The sequence below is a fragment of the Oncorhynchus mykiss genome, chromosome 18 (genome assembly GCF_013265735.2).
Source record: "Oncorhynchus mykiss isolate Arlee chromosome 18, USDA_OmykA_1.1, whole genome shotgun sequence".
Lineage (NCBI taxonomy): Eukaryota > Metazoa > Chordata > Actinopteri > Salmoniformes > Salmonidae > Oncorhynchus > Oncorhynchus mykiss.
In genome coordinates, this window is record NC_048582.1 from 18,221,406 (window position 1) to 18,238,627 (window position 17,222).

Genomic DNA, 17,222 nt, shown 5'->3' on the forward strand with positions numbered 1-17,222 from the left:
CCCCCCCCCACCTCTCTCTCTCTCTAGTCTAGTGTGTGTATGTACTGGCCCCCCCACCTCTCTCTCTCTCTAGTCTAGTGTGTGTATGTATTGACCCCCCCAACTCTCTCTCTCTCTCTAGTCTAGTGTGTGTATGTACTGACCCCCCCACCTCTCTCTCTCTAGTCTAGTGTGTGTATGTACTGACCCCCCACCTCTCTCTCTCTAGTCTAGTGTGTGTATGTACTGACCCCCCACCTCTCTCTCTCTCTAGTCTAGTGTGTGCGTGTGTGCGTGTCTAGTGTGTGTGTGTGTGTGTGTGTGTGCGTGTCTAGTGTGTGTATGTACTGACCCCCCCACCAGTCTAGTGTGTGTATGTACTGACCCCCCCACCTCTCTCTCTCTAGTGTGTGTATGTACTAGCCCCCCCACCTCTCTCTCTCTCTAGTCTAGTGTGTGTATGTATTGACCCCCCCACCTCTCTCTCTAGTCTAGTGTGTGTATGTACTGGCCCCCCCACCTCTCTCTCTCTCTAGTCTAGTGTGTGTATGTATTGACCCCCCCACCTCTCTCTCTAGTCTAGTGTGTGTATGTACTGGCCCCCCCACCTCTATCTCTCTCTAGTCTAGTGTGTATGTACTGGCCCCCCCACCTCTCTCTCTCTAGTCTAGTGTGTGTATGTACTGGCCCCCCCACCTCTCTCTCTCTCTCTAGTCTAGTGTGTGTATGTACTGACCCCCCCACCTCTCTCTCTCTAGTCTAGTGTGTGTATGTACTGGCCCCCCCACCTCTCTCTCTCTCTAGTCTAGTGTGTGTATGTACTGACCCCCCCCACCTCTCTCTCTCTAGTCGTGGTCTGATGGAGGATGACGCAGAGCCAATCTTTGAGGACGTCATGATGTCATCGCGAGGTCAACTGGAGGACATGAACGAGGAGTTCGAAGACACCATGGTCATCGACCTGGTCAGTGACATCACTTCCTGTCTGTCGTGTTTGATTTGATCGTCAATTCTGTTGTGTAATTTGTCCAGTGTGTATCGCTTCATTCGTTGATTCTCGCGTTCTGTCGTTCCAGCCTCCCTCCAGGAACAGACGTGAGAGGGCGGAGCTCAGACCAGACTTCTTCGACTCAGCAGCCATGATCGAGGACGAGTCGGTAAGCAGAACACACACACACTCAGCCTTGCAGTGGTAAACCAGTGTGATATCTGTCATTTAACGACATCTCTTTCGTTCGTTATCCCAGGGTTTCACCATGCCTATGTTCTGATCCAGTGTTCCCAGTCCTTCCTGGAAGGGGGAGGGGCCTTCGACAGGATGAGCTGTCAATCAAACGTCAGACTGTCTGTCAGAACTTTTATCACACACACTTGATCAGCCAGTTGACGGCCTTGTGTGTGTGTGTGGATCTGTTGGGATCTACCCTGAAGCTCCAGGGATCCACTCACTGGCCGGCCGAAGGATCCCACTCAACCCTGAGAATTTCGGACAAAATATCGTACAGAGTATCTATCGTACATAGAGAAGATCTTTTATCGTTCAGTGGACGTGTGGGTGTGTTGGCTACAAACCGGACAGAATATCGGACAAAAAATCGTACAAAACAATGTTCCACATTTCTTTAAAAATATTGTAAACTTTCGGCCCTTCCTTCCTGACTTGTTTTAACTTCCTGTTATTGTTAGCGTTCTGGCTAATCTCTCCGCTAGCTCTGTGGTACTCATGGCCCTGTGCGCCCGGCTATACAGTCCCCCATGCCACACAGTTGTATGGTTGTTTCGTTCCACTTCCGACGTCATGTATAGACCCCCCCCCCCCCCCCCCCCCCCCCAGATGGAACTTGATATTTAATGTGATAAATCTTTACTCTTTCATTTATATTTACTCTCTCACTCCTGTCTCTCTTTACTCTCTCTTCCCTTTCGATAGTGTTGAGAATATCCTGTATTTGGTTTTATTGGCAAATGCACCAAACAGCAAGCAATGGGACCAGAACTAGAAGAGTTCTCATTGGCCATACAAGAGGCTGTGACATCATAGCCAAATCCCAAGCCATTCCCCGTCAGAGCTTCAGACAGACACACCCACGGTGGAATCGCGGCTTTTTAAAAACGTTTTAAAAATAAATATATTTTGAATTTCAGTAGCTTTAGTACAAAGTTTTAAATCAAGTGAGTTTTTATTTTTTTTTGTCTGATTTGTTTGTACAGTTATCTTTCTGAAAAAGTATCTTGTTTGTTGCCAAACGGTTGCCTAAATGCTTATATCTGATTAGGCCCTACTGCTCAGGCTGTTGCCATGGATACCCAGCCTGTTAAGCGCCATATAAGGGTGTGTCCAGTGCGACCATAGTTGTGCAGGCTCAACAGTCTAAAGTGACTTCCTCTCCCATCTGCACTGATGAGGAAGACCTGGACAGGTAACTGCTAATATCCAGTAGCCTTCTACCATATTCATTTCACCTGTCCTCTTTTCAGATCAGTGCACATGAAGGTGGAGACCAGCAGAGAATACCCCTCTAGTCTTATGTGGCTGTAGTTACACATAACAGTTGATTGGTTGTCTTATCACTTTGACCCACCCCTATTGTTCTTCTACTGGCTGGTTAAGCTGCCCTTCTGTAAATATCAGAGATGATTGGTTCTTTCTGTAGCGATGGCATCACCTGCCCTTTAACCTTCTAAAATACTGTTTTTTTTCTTCCTGTGAACTTGTTGCTCTTATCTTTTTTAAATAAATAAAATCTGTAATCTAATCCTGGATTGTGTGTTTTGGACCGGTTCTAAAAATAGACTCCATACAGTGCCTACGGAAAGTATTCAGACCCCTTGACTTTTCACATTACAGCCTTATTAAAAAATTAAATGTTTCCCTTATCAATGACAAAGTGAAAACAGGTAATTGACCAATATTCAGACTCTTTGCTGTGAGACTATAAATTGAGCTCAGGTGCATTCTGTTTCCATCTGTCATCCTTGAACCTGATTTGGAATAAGGCTGCAACATAACAAAATGTGGAATATTTTCCGAATGCACTGTGTATATATAAAAATAAGACTTGACTCCAGAGGGGGAGGACCAAGAACTATGGAGACTGAGCCCCAACAACAGAGTATCTGTACTTTTCTCCATACACCCAAAGTACTCATTACATTTCCAATGCTTAGCAAGACAGGAAATGGTCCAATTCTTAAACTTAACAAGAGAACATCCCTACTGCCTCTGATCTGGAAGACTTACTAAATGTCAGTTGGTGTGCCTCTCCCTATATAGTAACAAAATGGGTGCTGTCTAGTTTGCTTAATATAAAGAATTTGAAAGTTTTGATACTTAAGTATATTTTAGCAATTACATTACACACACGTTCAAACTCATACACGGACAAAGACAGACATCTTTACAATTTCAATGATTTTATTTAACCAGTCTATGGATTCACGGCAGGTGTGTTAATTTAACCAGACAGAAAAATGCTGATTCTTCCTAACAAGTCCCACAGGGTTAGGGACAGATAAGTGGATCTAATCCAGGGCTCTCCAACCCTGTTCCTGGAGAGATACCTTCCTGTAGGTTTGACCTGATTCAGCTTATCAACCAACAAATTGTTAGAATCAAGTGCGCTAGATTAGGGTTGGAGTGAAAACCTACAGGAGGGTATCTCTCCAGGAACAGGGTTGGAGTGAAAACCTACAGGAGGGTATCTCTCCAGGAACAGGGTTGGAGTGAAAACCTACAGGAAGGTATCTCTCCAGGAACAGGGTTGGAGAGCCCTGCTCTAAGCTACTGGTGAAATTGGAGACCGACAGGTCGGGTGGTTGAAGGTGTCTGTTAGAGTGGGATGTTGGCGTGTTTCTTCCAGGGGTTGGTCTGTTTCTTGGAGGCCAGAACCTCCAGATCCCTACAGATCCTCTTCCGGGTGGTCGACGGCACGATGATGTCATCCACGAACCCTAAAACACACACGGTTACGACAGGGGAGTGGGTGTAAGGTTTGTTGGAACGGATGGAGTGTGTGTGTACCTCTGACAGCGGCAGGGAAAGGGTTGGCGAACTTCTCTACGTATTCAGCCTCCTGCTCTGCCTGGTTGGATTTCCCTCTGAAGATGATCTGTACAGCACCCTGGGAACATGTTAGAGAGGCAGACATGTTGGGAATGTTTTCAAGTGAGCACTGACCTTTTCCCATTGTGACATTACCTTGGTCTTGTGTAGAAGGTGTGTGTTGTGTTACCTTGGTCTTGTGTAGAAGGTGTGTGTTGTGTTACCTTGGTCTTGTGTAGAAGGTGTGTTGTGTTACCTTGGTCTTGTGTAGAAGGTGTGTGTTGTGTTACCTTGGTCTTGTGTAGAAGGTGTGTGTTGTGTTACCTTGGTCTTGTGTAGAAGGTGTGTGTTGTGTTACCTTGGTCTTGTGTAGAAGGTGTGTTGTGTTACCTTGGCTCCCATCACGGCCACCTCTGCAGACGGCCAGGCGTAGTTCACATCTCCTCTCAGGTGGGTGTTGTGTTACCTTGGTCTTGTGTAGAAGGTGTGTTGTGTTACCTTGGCTCCCATCACGGCCACCTCTGCAGACGGCCAGGCGTAGTTCACATCTCCTCTCAGGTGTGTGTTGTGTTACCTTGGTCTTGTGTAGAAGGTGTGTTGTGTTACCTTGGCTCCCATCACAGCCACCTCTGCAGACGGCCAGGCGTAGTTCACATCTCCTCTCAGGTGTGTGTTGTGTTACCTTGGCTCCCATCACGGCCACCTCTGCAGACGGCCAGGCGTAGTTCACATCTCCTCTCAGGTGTGTGTTCTGTTACCTTGGTCTTGTGTAGAAGGTGTGTCTTGTGTAGAAGGTGTGTTGTGTTACCTTGGCTCCCATCACGGCCACCTCTGCAGACGGCCAGGCGTAGTTCACATCTCCTCTCAGGTGTGTGTTGTGTTACCTTGGTCTTGTGTAGAAGGTGTGTTGTGTTACCTTGGCTCCCATCACAGCCACCTCTGCAGACGGCCAGGCGTAGTTCACATCTCCTCTCAGGTGGGTGTTGTGTTACCTTGGCTCCCATCACGGCCACCTCTGCAGACGGCCAGGCGTAGTTCACATCTCCTCTCAGGTGTGTGTTCTGTTACCTTGGTCTTGTGTAGAAGGTGTGTCTTGTGTAGAAGGTGTGTTGTGTTACCTTGGCTCCCATCACGGCCACCTCTGCAGACGGCCAGGCGTAGTTCACATCTCCTCTCAGGTGTGTGTTGTGTTACCTTGGTCTTGTGTAGAAGGTGTGTTGTGTTACCTTGGCTCCCATCACAGCCACCTCTGCAGACGGCCAGGCGTAGTTCACATCTCCTCTCAGGTGGGTGTTGTGTTACCTTGGTCTTGTGTAGAAGGTGTGTTGTGTTACCTTGGCTCCCATCACGGCCACCTCTGCAGACGGCCAGGCGTAGTTCACATCTCCTCTCAGGTGTGTGTTGTGTTACCTTGGCTCCCATCACGGCCACCTCTGCAGACGGCCAGGCGTAGTTCACATCTCCTCTCAGGTGTGTGTTGTGTTACCTTGGCTCCCATCACGGCCACCTCTGCAGACGGCCAGGCGTAGTTCACATCTCCTCTCAGGTGTGTGTTGTGTTACCTTGGCTCCCATCACGGCCACCTCTGCAGACGGCCAGGCGTAGTTCACATCTCCTCTCAGGTGTGTGTTCTGTTACCTTGGTCTTGTGTAGAAGGTGTGTCTTGTGTAGAAGGTGTGTTGTGTTACCTTGGCTCCCATCACGGCCACCTCTGCAGACGGCCAGGCGTAGTTCACATCTCCTCTCAGGTGTGTGTTGTGTTACCTTGGTCTTGTGTAGAAGGTGTGTTGTGTTACCTTGGCTCCCATCACAGCCACCTCTGCAGACGGCCAGGCGTAGTTCACATCTCCTCTCAGGTGGGTGTTGTGTTACCTTGGTCTTGTGTAGAAGGTGTGTTGTGTTACCTTGGCTCCCATCACGGCCACCTCTGCAGACGGCCAGGCGTAGTTCACATCTCCTCTCAGGTGTGTGTTGTGTTACCTTGGCTCCCATCACGGCCACCTCTGCAGACGGCCAGGCGTAGTTCACATCTCCTCTCAGGTGTGTGTTGTGTTACCTTGGCTCCCATCACGGCCACCTCTGCAGACGGCCAGGCGTAGTTCACATCTCCTCTCAGGTGTGTGTTGTGTTACCTTGGTCTTGTGTAGAAGGTGTGTGTTGTGTTACCTTGGCTCCCATCACGGCCACCTCTGCAGACGGCCAGGCGTAGTTCACATCTCCTCTCAGGTGCTTGGAACTCATGACGTCATACGCTCCTCCGTAGGCCTTCCTAGTGATGATGGTGATCTTGGGGACGGTGGCCTCAGCAAAGGCAAACAGTAGCTTGGCCCCGTGTCGGATGATACCGCCATACTCCTGAGACGTACCTGAGAGAAACGGCGAGGAAGGTGGAATCCTCTGGTCTGATTAAAAATGACAGTTGATCGCAGTATTTGTGTGAAAGCTGTCCAGTGAGTCATCTACTTTTTGACGTGCCAATTATTCATGAGGAAAGTCAGACTTGCGCACTACCTGGCAGGAAACCAGGCACGTCCACGAAGGTGAGGATGGGGATGTTGAAAGCGTCACAGAAACGAACGAAGCGAGCTCCCTTCACTGATGAGTTAATGTCCAGACAACCTGCACACACACAGGAGAAGTATCACTACCATTATCACCACCACCGCCAACATTACCACCACCATCATTATCGTCATTACCACCACCATCATTATCGTCATCACCACCACCATTATCGTCATCGTCACCATCATTATCGCCATTACCACCATTACCACCACCGTCAACATTACCACCACAATCACCAACATTACCACCACAACCACCATCATTATCGTCATCACAACCATTACCACAACCACCGTCATTATTGTCATCACCACCACCATCATTGTCATCACTACCACCGTCATTATTGTCATCACCACCACTACCACCGTCATTGTCATCACCATTACCACCACTACCACCGTCATCACCACCACCGTCATCACCACCACCGTCATCACCACCACCGTCATCACCACCACCGTCATTATCGTCACCACCACCACCGTCATTATCGTCACCAACATTACCACCACCGTCATTATCGCCATCACAACCACCATCACTAATCCATCTGATTCTTCTACTCACCAGATGCTACTTTAGGTTGATTCCCTACAATTCCAACAGTTCGTCCGTTCATGCGAGCGAATCCCACTACGATGTTTTTAGCGTAGTTAGGCATGATCTCAAAGAACTCCCTCTCGTCCGTAATCTAAAGATAAAACCACAGATCAATAGACAACAGGCTCTGTGTGTGTGTGTGTGTGTGTGTGTCCGTGTGTCCTACCCCCTGGATGATGTCCAGCATGTCGTAGGCTTTAGTGGTCTCAAAGGGAACAATGGTGTCCAGACCAGGAACCAGTCTATCACTGGAGAAGAGAGGGATGAGATCAAACATCCTCCAAAGGCCATTCATATGGATTACATTTCAGGAATATCCCAAATGCCATGGTCAGTTCTGTGATTGGCTAGTCTGTCAGAGGTGTTTTGTGGTTGGGTACCTGGGGTCGTGGCACTCAGTAACGGGGGCGGGGTCCTGGTTGCTAAGGGGAAGGAAGTTGAAGAAGTTTCGGAGGTTGAGCAGAGCATCGATGTCGTTCTCAAACGCACGGTGAGCGACGCCTGACACGGCGGTGTGTGTTTTAGCTCCTCCCAGTTCCTCCTGAGTGACGTCTTCATTGGTGACAGACTTCACTACGTCAGGACCTGTGATGAACAGGTATGAGGTGTCCTACACACACACACACACAAAATCAAAGATCTGGATATAACCCATGTTAGTTGTATTAATTGTACAGTGCATCTATACAGGAAGGGTCCTGTGGTTCTCCTATACTGTGTGTGTCTTACCTTGACCATAAAGGTGAAGTCGGTCAGGGCAGGAGAGTAGACAGCTCCTCCAGCACAGGGACCCATGATCAGAGAGATCTGAGGAACCACACCTGAAGCCATCACATTCCTCTACAGAGACAAAGAGACCGGGAGAGCGCGAGACCGGAAGAGAGCGTGAGACCGGGAGAGAGCGTGAGACAAGAAGAGAGCGTGAGACCGGGAGAGACAGGAAGAGAGCGTGAGAGACAGGAAGAGAGCGTGAGACCGGGAGAGAGCGTGAGACCGGGAAGAGAGCGTGAGACCGGGAAGAGAGCGTGAGACCGGGAAGAGAGCGTGAGACCGGGAAGAGAGCGTGAGACCGGGAAGAGAGCGTGAGACCGGGAAGAGAGCGTGAGACCGGGAAGAGAGCGTGAGACCGGGAAGAGAGCGTGAGACCGGGAAGAGCGCGTGAGACCGGGAAGAGCGCGTGAGACCCGGGAGAGAAAGTGAGACCGGGAGAGAGCGTGAGACCGGGAAGAGAGCGTGAGACCGGGAAGAGAGCGTGAGACCGGGAAGAGAGCGTGAGACCGGGAAGAGAGCGTGAGACCGGGAAGAGAGCGTGAGACCGGGAGAAGAGCGTGAGACCGGGAGAAGAGCGTGAGACCGGGAGAAGAGCGTGAGACCGGGAGAAGAGCGTGAGACCGGGAGAGAGCGTGAGACCGGGAGAGAGCGTGAGACCGGGAGAGAGCGTGAGACCGGGAGAGAGCGTGAGACCGGGAGAGGGCGTGAGACCGGGAGAGAGCGTGAGAGAGCGTGAGACCGGGAGAGAGCGTGAGACCGGGAGAGACCGTGAGACCGGGAGAGACCGTGAGACCGGGAGAGAGCGTGAGACCGGGAGAGACCGTGAGAGAGCGTGAGACCGGGAGAGACCGGAAGAGAGCGTGAGACCGGGAGAGACCAGAAGAGAGCGTGAGACCGGGAGAGACAGGAAGAGAGTGAGAGACCGGAGAGAGTGTACATTTAGAAGCAATGTCATTTATTTGCTGCCATCCTCATCCCAGTAACCAGTCTAATCAAGCCCCGCCCCCTTACCAGGAAGATGTCAGCGTATCCAGCCAGTGACTCCACCCCCTCCTGGATCCTGGCTCCGCCAGAGTCGTTTAGACCAATGACTGGAGCACCCACCATCATGGCCTGGTCCATGATCTACAGACAAAGGGATGTGACTAGAAGAAGTAATGAATGAGAAGCAGGAGTGGTGTGAACCACCAGGCCTTGGAGAGTGAGCCCGTCCTCCTACCTTACAGATCTTCTGTGCGTGAGCCCCAGACAGACTGCCTCCAAATACTGTGAAGTCCTAAGACAGAGCAAGAGACATTTATTATGAAAATAAATGGTAACTACTTGTGTGTGCGCGCGTGTGTGTGTGTGTACCTGACTGAAGACATACACCAGCCTTCCGTTGATCCTCCCCTGTCCAGTCACCACACTGTCCCCTGCGAACTAGAGGGAGAGGGAAGCTGAAACCATGTTGATGACTGAATCAACATTTTAAAAAATGAATCAGTTTATTCCATTGTGTCCATAGGCTGGATAAAATGTAGGAACCTCTATGGTGAAGTGTTACCTTGTTGTGGTCCTCTTCCATGCCGAAGTCAGAGCAGCGATGTTCCACAAACATGTCACACTCTACAAACGAGTCTTTATCCAACAGGAGCTCAACTCTCTCTCTGGCTGTCAGCTTCCCCTGTGGAGAGGATCATTACACAGACAAAACGTTAAACCGACCGACAGACAGGCAAACAGATAAATACACCATCAAACTGACAGACACTTGCGCATGCTCAGATTATTTACCCTTTTGTGTTGCGCGTCAATTCTCTTCTGACCTCCTCCGATCAGCGCAGCATTCCTCTTTCTGTCTATCCTCTCCTGAACGGAGAGATGACTAACGGAATACCACCGCCGCGACTGTTGCTGCAGCTCGGACTGTGCAACGGCTGCCGAAGCCGCGCCATGTTTTACCTGTCCGAATGTTTTAAAAGAAGCTTTTAGTCCGGAAAGCAGAACGCAGCGGCTCCGTGCTACAGCGAAGGCCGCCATTGTTGTCTGACTGACGTATAAGTGGGTGGGGACTGTGTAAAAGTGACGCGCGTTTGAGCCAATCACCAGAAGTTATTTTTTGAATGGCCAGTCAAAAACGAGGTAGATCTGGATAGGGATGGACTTCACGTGTCTACATATTAAGAACCGTATATGATAGGTCAACCTTGAGGGGTTGGAGCATTATAGTTAGTGGTATCAATGTCATGGAAATACAAACTACACTTCCCCGAAAGTTGGTTTGGCATCTCCTCTGTGATTGGTCGGTCTAACCAACGTCCGTTGCCCCTTCCCTCCTAGCCACAACTCCTTTCCTAAGCACTGTTGTAGAGCTAACATCATTGGATTGGTAGAATAAGCAACATGCTAAATGTATCATGCATTATACATATGTCACTCATCTATATGTTGAAATCGTTTTGAAAACGTATGTCTTTATTGCAATGTCTGTGTGTATATGTGTGTGTGTAGGCCTACGGTATAAAACAAGAGAAACACTCAAACTGATCAATATTTATTGGAGGGTTAAACATCTCTCAACCATTACAATTATAATTGTACATAAAGTACTGACACCCAGCAGCAGTTACTGGGGACACCTGAGATCATTCTGTTCAGTGGAAAACAATCAAGCTCTCACAGCGTTGGGGGTTGAAAAGTCCTCACCCAATACCCTGTCTAAAGAACATACTTCATTTTCAAGTTTTGTTATTGTTTTTACAGCACCAGGGGATCGTGTTGTATGACCTTTTAAGTCCTCATTGTTTTTCCATCTAGTCACAATTCTATATAGATTGCATTGATGTGTAACCCAGTTGTGCACATAGCATAATTTAACCCAATCTATTCTAGAAATAGGACTCTTATGGAGTCAGCAGATTACCCAGATTACTACATTCTAACACTGCGCATTGATTGGCTTAGATGGAAGTTTATTTTAGTGTATTAGTTTGACAGACAGATAACATACTGCATATGTATTGTTCAGGTCAGTTGAGCAGAGCTGGGATAGGATGACGTGTGTGTGGGTTTAACGGAACCAAACGTATTGTGACACACACACCCCAGAGTGCAAACAGCTAAAATCAGGGAATGGTGTCTGTGTTATATTCTTACATTCTAACACAGTTTAAAACACCAGTCCAACCCAGTTTGATCCAGTTTAACCCAGTAAGAGAGACATTCTAACCGAGGTCAACAATCAGGTTGAACCCAGTTTAAAAGCCTTAAAAACATCTGCTTGTCTAACCTGGACATTGGTCTGAAATTCTGACTGCAAGATGGCTTTGGGTTTGCAGCTGCATAGACACACACACACACACACACTAGAGGTTTTCCTGCAGCCAGTCCATGTATCCTCTGATCATTCTTTCCCCCACATCGAAGAAAAACGGCCAGTGAGCAAAACTCAAGGCGCCGTGGAAACCGTCGTCATAGTGATGGCTGGAAACCGCGACGCCAGCGTCTTGTAGCCTCCTGGTGTACATCAACCCATCGTCTCTGAGCACATCGTACTCACACGTTAGAATGTAAGCTCGCGGCGTTCTACTCAGAACCCCCTGTTCCGCCAGCAGCGGCGCCGCTCGGACATCCAGCAACCCCGGGAGAAGATCACCCTCCTGCCCTGTGACCTCCTGTGACCCCATCTCCATGCCAACAGGCTTGTAATGCTTAATGTGTTTGGCCGGCAGAAGGGTGGTCCAGTTGAGATGGGAGCGGACGGAGGGAGGGATGGAGGGATGATGGAGGAAGGAGGGGGACAAGAGGAGGGGATGGAGAGAGGTATCAACCCCCAGGTAGAGCAGCCAGAACCTACGGAGAAAGAGAGAGAAGAGTTACTAACACAGGTGTGTATGTGATTGTGAGTGACTGTGTGTGCAGATGTGCGCCACTGTGTGTGAACATGTGTGTGTGTGTGTACCTGGCCATCATAGAGCGGTGTAGCATGGGCATGTTGTGGTTCTGTTGGTAGGATGGAGTGTTGAGGTCTAGACCCTGGAGGACTGGGTAGATTAACGCCTGAACACTGAACTTCACACGCACACTGTCATCTACCGAGATCTGTGAAGACAGGGAGAGTGTGTTAGTGTGTCTGTGTAGACACGTGTGTGTGTGTGTGTGTGTGTGTGTACCTGCTGTGCGACCGCTGCAGCCAGGTTTCCTCCAGCGCTGTCGCCTGACACGGCCACGCGCTGTGGATCCACAGACAACTTTCCCAGAATGCCCGGCTCCAAGAAGTGCTTGGCCGCAGCCAGACAGTCCTCATACTGCACAGGGAAATGCACTTCTGGAGCCAGACGGTACCTACACACACACACACACACACTTATGGTAAAATTTACAAAAAACACTTTTTAATCCTTTTAACAGTTCTGTCCAAACCTTAACTTGTAACTATAGCGTTATAAGAACCCAATACTTTCCTGTTGAGTGTGTGTGTGTGTCTGTGTGTGTGTGTGTGTAGAACTGAAGCTAATACAGTGTGAAAACAGGAGACACTTACTCAACAGACACAACCACTGCATTCAGCTCATCAGACATCTGCCTACACAAGACATCATAGCTCCCCATCTCTGAGAGGAAGACAGATGGAGGGGGAAGAGAGAGGTGGGAGAGTAGAGAAGGAGAGAGAGATGGAGGAGTAGAGGAGAGAAAAAGAGATGGGGGAGTAGAGAAGGAGAGAGATGAGGGGAGTAGAGGAGAGAAAGAGAGATGGGGGAGTAGAGAAGGAAAGAGATGAGGGGAGTAGAGGAGAGAAAGAGAGATGAGGGGAGTAGAGAAAGAGAGAGATGGGGGAGTAGAGAAGGAGAGAGATGGGGGAGTAGAGAAGGAGAGAAGGAGAGAGATGGAGGAATAGAGAAGGAGAGAAAGAGAGAGATGGGGGAGTAGAGAAGGAGAGAAAGAGAGAGATGGGGGAGTAGAGAAGGAGAGAAGGAGAGAGATGGAGGAGTAGAGAAGGAGAGAAAGAGAGAGATGGGGGAGTAGAGAAGGAGAGAGATGGGGGAGTAGAGAAGGAGAGAAAGAGAGAGATGGGGGAGTAGAGAAGGAGAGAGATGGGGGAGTAGAGAAGGAGAGAAAGAGAGAGATGGGGAGTAGAGAAGGAGAGAAAGAGAGAGATGGGGGAGTAGAGAAGGAAAGAAAGAGAGATATGGGGGAGTAGAGAAGGAGAGAAAGAGAGAGATGGGGGAGTAGAGAAGGAGAGAAAGAGAGAGATGGGGGAGTAGAGAAGGAGAGAAAGATGGGGGGAGTAGAGAAGGAGAGAAGGAGAGAGATGAGGGGAGTAGAGAAGGAGAGAAAGATGAGGGGAGTAGAGAAGGAGAGAAAGAGAGAGATGAGGGGAGTAGAGGAGAGAGATGATGGGAGTAGAGAAGGAGAGAAAGAGAGAGATGAGGGGAGTAGAGGAGAGAGATGATGGGAGTAGAGAAGGAGAGAAAGAGAGAGATGAGGGGAGTAGAGAAGGAGAGAGATGAGGGGAGTAGAGAAGGAGAGAGATGAGGGGAGTAGAGAAGGAGAGAGATGAGGGGAGTAGAGGAGAGAAAGAGAGAGTGATGGGGGAGTAGAGAAGGAGAGAGAGATGGGGGAGTAGAGGAGAGAGATGATGGGAGTAGAGAAGGAGAGAAAGAGAGAGATGAGGGGAGTAGAGGAGAGAGATGATGGGAGTAGAGAAGGAGAGAAAGAGAGAGATGAGGGGAGTAGAGAAGGAGAGAGATGAGGGGAGTAGAGAAGGAGAGAGATGAGGGGAGTAGAGGAGAGAAGGAGAGAGTGATGGGGGGAATAGAGAAGGAGAGAGAGATGGGGGGAGTAGAGGAGGAGAGAGAGATTGGGGAGTAGAGGAGAGATAGAGGAAAACAGTGAAAAACCAAAGGTTGTTACATTAGGATTACATCATGAACTAGATGTGTTTATGCTGGTAAACATACACACACTTACTGGTGGTCCCCAGGGCCCATCCTCCTCCATGGTAGAACATCACAGCCCTCCTCAGACCCCCGTCTCCTCCCCCCGCGGCGGGGGGTTCGTACACGCGCACCGGGACTCTGTCAAAGTCCACGTCACTCACCCTCATCCCGCCTCCCTGCCCTCCCGCCATCTCCCCCGGGGACCCCAGCCCCAATGTGGACCCCCGAATCACTGTGATGTGGTGACTGAGACCCAGACACTGGCACAGGTCACCCTGGGGGAGAGGGGGAGGGAGAGAGAAGGACAGAGAGATAGACCTTTGAATGAGGTCTGAGAGAGCTGGAGTATCCCTGGTAGTTTAGTATGCTAACCCTGTTCTAGGAGCTAGGGCTTTGACTTGAGAGTGAATGTTTGTTCTGTCCTACCAACATGGTCAATGTCACACCCTTGGCAATGACCACCATAGGAGTTTGCAAGTCAGCACAGATCTTTGACCAGGATAGGGCTTCCCAAGGCCCCTTTTAACAATCTGTCTCTGTCGGTCCTTTCACCTACTAGCCTAAAGCCTGGGGTCTAGACAACGTTGTGAATGTTGCTCTCTTCTCCACTGACACAAGTTACATTAGCTAAAGGTGCTCTGTTCACCCCAGTGTGTATGTGCGTGTTTGTTTATGTGTCTTTACCCCAGGCACTACTTACACCATGACTGTGTGAAATCTAGGTGAAGGGCCACACACACACACCCACACACACTAGAAATGATCTTGTTGTAAGAAGGTGCGTGACTGGCTGCAGGGAAGTCAGGCGCAGGAGAGCAGAACTGGGTAATAACCGGAGCAGTTTAATATGCAAAAACCAACGGCACTCAGAACAACAAAATATGGGTACAAAATAACCCGTTGCGAACCAGTCAGAGTGCACAAACACTTTACAACAAACAATTTCACACACAGACATGGGGGGAACAAACCAGGTGTGTGGGAAAACAAGACAAAACAACTGGAAAATTAAAGGTGGATCGGCAATGGCTAGAAGACCGGTGGCGTCGACCGCCGCCCGAACAAGGAGAGGAACCGACTTCGGTAGAAGTCGTGACACGTGCTGTATTTAGCTAGTTCAAATTAATTTTCCAAATATGATTTCACACAAGGGCTGGAGAAAGCACAGTAAAAGCATTGTTTTATGTCTATCACCAAATCAGTTCACATGTTCTACTTGTTCAGACTTTCTAGCTAGCTTTACAACACATCACATGTTAACTGCATTATAAACTATCTAGCTAGTTTAGCCTCCAATTCAGTGTCTCCAACCAATAGGCATAAACCTGCTGCACCTGACTGGGATACTGTCACACCCTGATCTGTTTCACCTGTCTTTGTGATTGTCTCCACCCCCCTCCAGGTGTCGCCCATTTTCCCCATTATCCCTAGTGTATTTATACCTGTGTTTTCTGTTTGTCTGTTGCCAGTTCGTCTTGTTTGTCAAGTCAACCAGCGGTTTTGTGTCAGTCCCCAGTCTCTCTTTTCTCGTCCTCCTGGTTTTTGAGCCTTGCCTGTCCTGACCCTGTGCCCACCCGCCTGATCACTCTACCTGAGCCTGCCTGCCTTCCTGTACCTTTGACCCACCTCTGGATTACCAACCTCTGCCTGTCTTGCATCTGAGTCTTACCTTGATTCATGATAGATACATAGGTCGAGTAATAGAGAAAGTGTTGCATTGCCTACTAACGTTACTCGTTAACACAAAGAACTGTCAAGCTAATGCAATGTAAAGTATGATTGGGTTTATAGCTATTCTTGTTTCTTACCACTTGCAGCATAGCACGGAATAAGGCGTCCAACAGCATCAGTTTCAAATGATCCTCGATGGCAGCAGGTAACGGTGTATAGATGTAATAAGGAACACCCACCGTTAATATCAATGTTACTACAATAGAAGACAACTTCATCTTGACAACAACAGTATTGCTCGCTATCTCCCCAACATGAACACGTATATCAACGGCAACATAGGGCAGTGCAGTCAGTGTGACAACACTGCCAAAGTCCAGTGTGATGTAACGTTAGTTAGCTTTAATATTAAAGATTCGGAATTTGCTCGTTAATACCTGTTAAACGGAACATGCAATAATTATAGAAATGACATATTCTGAATACGCGGACGATAGCGAACAAGTTACACGCCTTGTTTTTGCAATTCAGTGTCGTATTTTCTTTTTAGATTCGAAATGTAAAAAGTTGCTCCCCTCCGTTGAGCGGTAACGTCTTCAAACTGCGACGCCTGCTTTTACATGTTAATGAAACATGTCAATAGTTTCTTAACCACACGACATCGCTCTCAAATCCATTTGACATTGTTCAGAGACATCGCTCTCAAATCCATTTGACATTGTTCAGAGACATCGCTCTCAAATCCATTTTACATTGTTCAGAGACATCGCTCTCAAATCCATTTTACATTGTTCAGAGACATCGCTATCAAATCCATTTGACATTGTTCAGAGACATCTCTCAAATCCACGGCAATTTGTTTAGCTTTTTTTTAAACTTTATCAATTCATTTTGATTAACTTTGCAGATAAATACTTAAAAAAAAAACGTAAATACTTCCACCCCATAGAACTTAGATGAATACAATCAACTTAGGTTCAAGGACCTCGCCCGTAACAATCTATGGCAATTACTTTTGTAATTCTTTGGCTGTTTTCAATGAATGTATTTTCTTAATATATAATAAATACTTAAAACTTCAGTAGCTTCCTCCCCAAATCGCTTGCATGAATTCAACCGATTTTGATTGATTCAGGGACCTCATCCAAAAAAAGGCAATTCCTTTTGTATTTTTGGACTTAGGCTATTTTCTATTAATTTAAAATCATTATATGTGAAAAAATCCTTGATTAAAACGTAAATAGCTTCCACCCCTAAGGCCTTTCATAAATAAAAACAACTGTTATTAGTTCAGGGAAATCCCGCTATGCCCCGCTAAACCAGTCTATATACAGTGTGTGCAAAAGGCATGAGGAGGTAAGGCAATAAATAGCCATAGTAGCAAGTAATTACAATTTAGCAACTTAACTCTGGAGTGATAGATGAGCAGATGATGATGTGCCAGTAGTGATACTGGTGTGCAAAAGAGCAGAAAAGTTAAATAAAAACAATATGGGGATGAGGTAGGTAGATTGGGTGGGCTATTTACAGATGGACTATGTACAGCTGCAGCAATCGGTTAGTTGCTCAGATAGCTGATGCTTAAAGTTAGTGAGGGAAATGTAAGTCTCCAGCTTCAGCGATTTTTGAAATTCGTTCCAGTCACTGGCAGCAGAGAACTGTAAGGA

At 48.1% G+C, this 17,222-nt stretch overlaps 3 protein-coding genes across 15 annotated transcripts in view; 1 reads left to right on the top strand and 2 right to left on the bottom strand.

Annotated features, from left to right (window-relative positions):
- The window catches only part of LOC110517300 (cohesin subunit SA-1), a 47,420-nt gene extending 44,685 nt beyond the window's left edge, over positions 1-2,735 (top strand). Inside the window, exons 24-26 of one of the 2 annotated variants that reach the window (XM_036952116.1) lie at positions 829-943; positions 1,056-1,136; positions 1,227-1,250. In XM_036952116.1, coding sequence (XP_036808011.1) covers positions 829-943; positions 1,056-1,136; positions 1,227-1,250 — 220 coding nt within the window. Of the gene's footprint in view, positions 1-828; positions 944-1,055; positions 1,137-1,226 lie in introns of both variants that reach the window. The other variant, XM_036952115.1, reaches the window with a different exon arrangement.
- Positions 2,736-3,376: 641 nt separating this feature from the next.
- LOC110495699 (propionyl-CoA carboxylase beta chain, mitochondrial) lies at positions 3,377-10,019 on the bottom strand. 12 transcript variants are annotated; one of them, XR_005037396.1, is made up of 15 exons: positions 9,740-10,019; positions 9,510-9,629; positions 9,317-9,385; positions 9,183-9,239; positions 8,975-9,088; positions 7,922-8,032; positions 7,573-7,802; positions 7,359-7,440; positions 7,160-7,283; positions 6,533-6,640; positions 6,188-6,387; positions 6,078-6,153; positions 4,704-5,925; positions 4,001-4,277; positions 3,377-3,930 (listed from the first exon to the last, which is right to left on the bottom strand). XR_005037396.1 is itself a non-coding variant. In XM_036952118.1 (15 exons), exons 1-14 carry the CDS (start codon positions 9,983-9,985, stop codon positions 5,488-5,490), a joined length of 1,899 nt encoding a protein of 632 aa, XP_036808013.1. In that variant the 5' UTR covers positions 9,986-10,019; the 3' UTR covers positions 4,798-5,376; positions 5,453-5,487. The 12 variants fall into 12 exon arrangements, 6 of the variants coding, with proteins under 6 accessions (XP_036808015.1, XP_036808016.1, XP_036808013.1 ...); XM_036952118.1 differs by lacking the exons at positions 3,377-3,930; positions 4,001-4,277 and having other exon boundaries at positions 4,798-5,376; positions 5,453-5,583; positions 5,660-5,925; XR_005037397.1 differs by lacking the exons at positions 3,377-3,930; positions 4,001-4,277 and having other exon boundaries at positions 5,108-5,355; positions 5,432-5,583; positions 5,660-5,925.
- A 464-nt stretch (positions 10,020-10,483) lies between these two features.
- On the bottom strand, positions 10,484-16,488 carry LOC110497068 (neutral cholesterol ester hydrolase 1). The gene is made up of 6 exons (XM_036952123.1): positions 15,693-16,488; positions 13,916-14,159; positions 12,489-12,558; positions 12,118-12,289; positions 11,907-12,046; positions 10,484-11,797 (listed from the first exon to the last, which is right to left on the bottom strand). Exons 1-6 carry the CDS (start codon positions 15,831-15,833, stop codon positions 11,311-11,313), a joined length of 1,254 nt encoding a protein of 417 aa, XP_036808018.1. The 5' UTR covers positions 15,834-16,488; the 3' UTR covers positions 10,484-11,310.
- Positions 16,489-17,222: the final 734 nt, after the last annotated feature.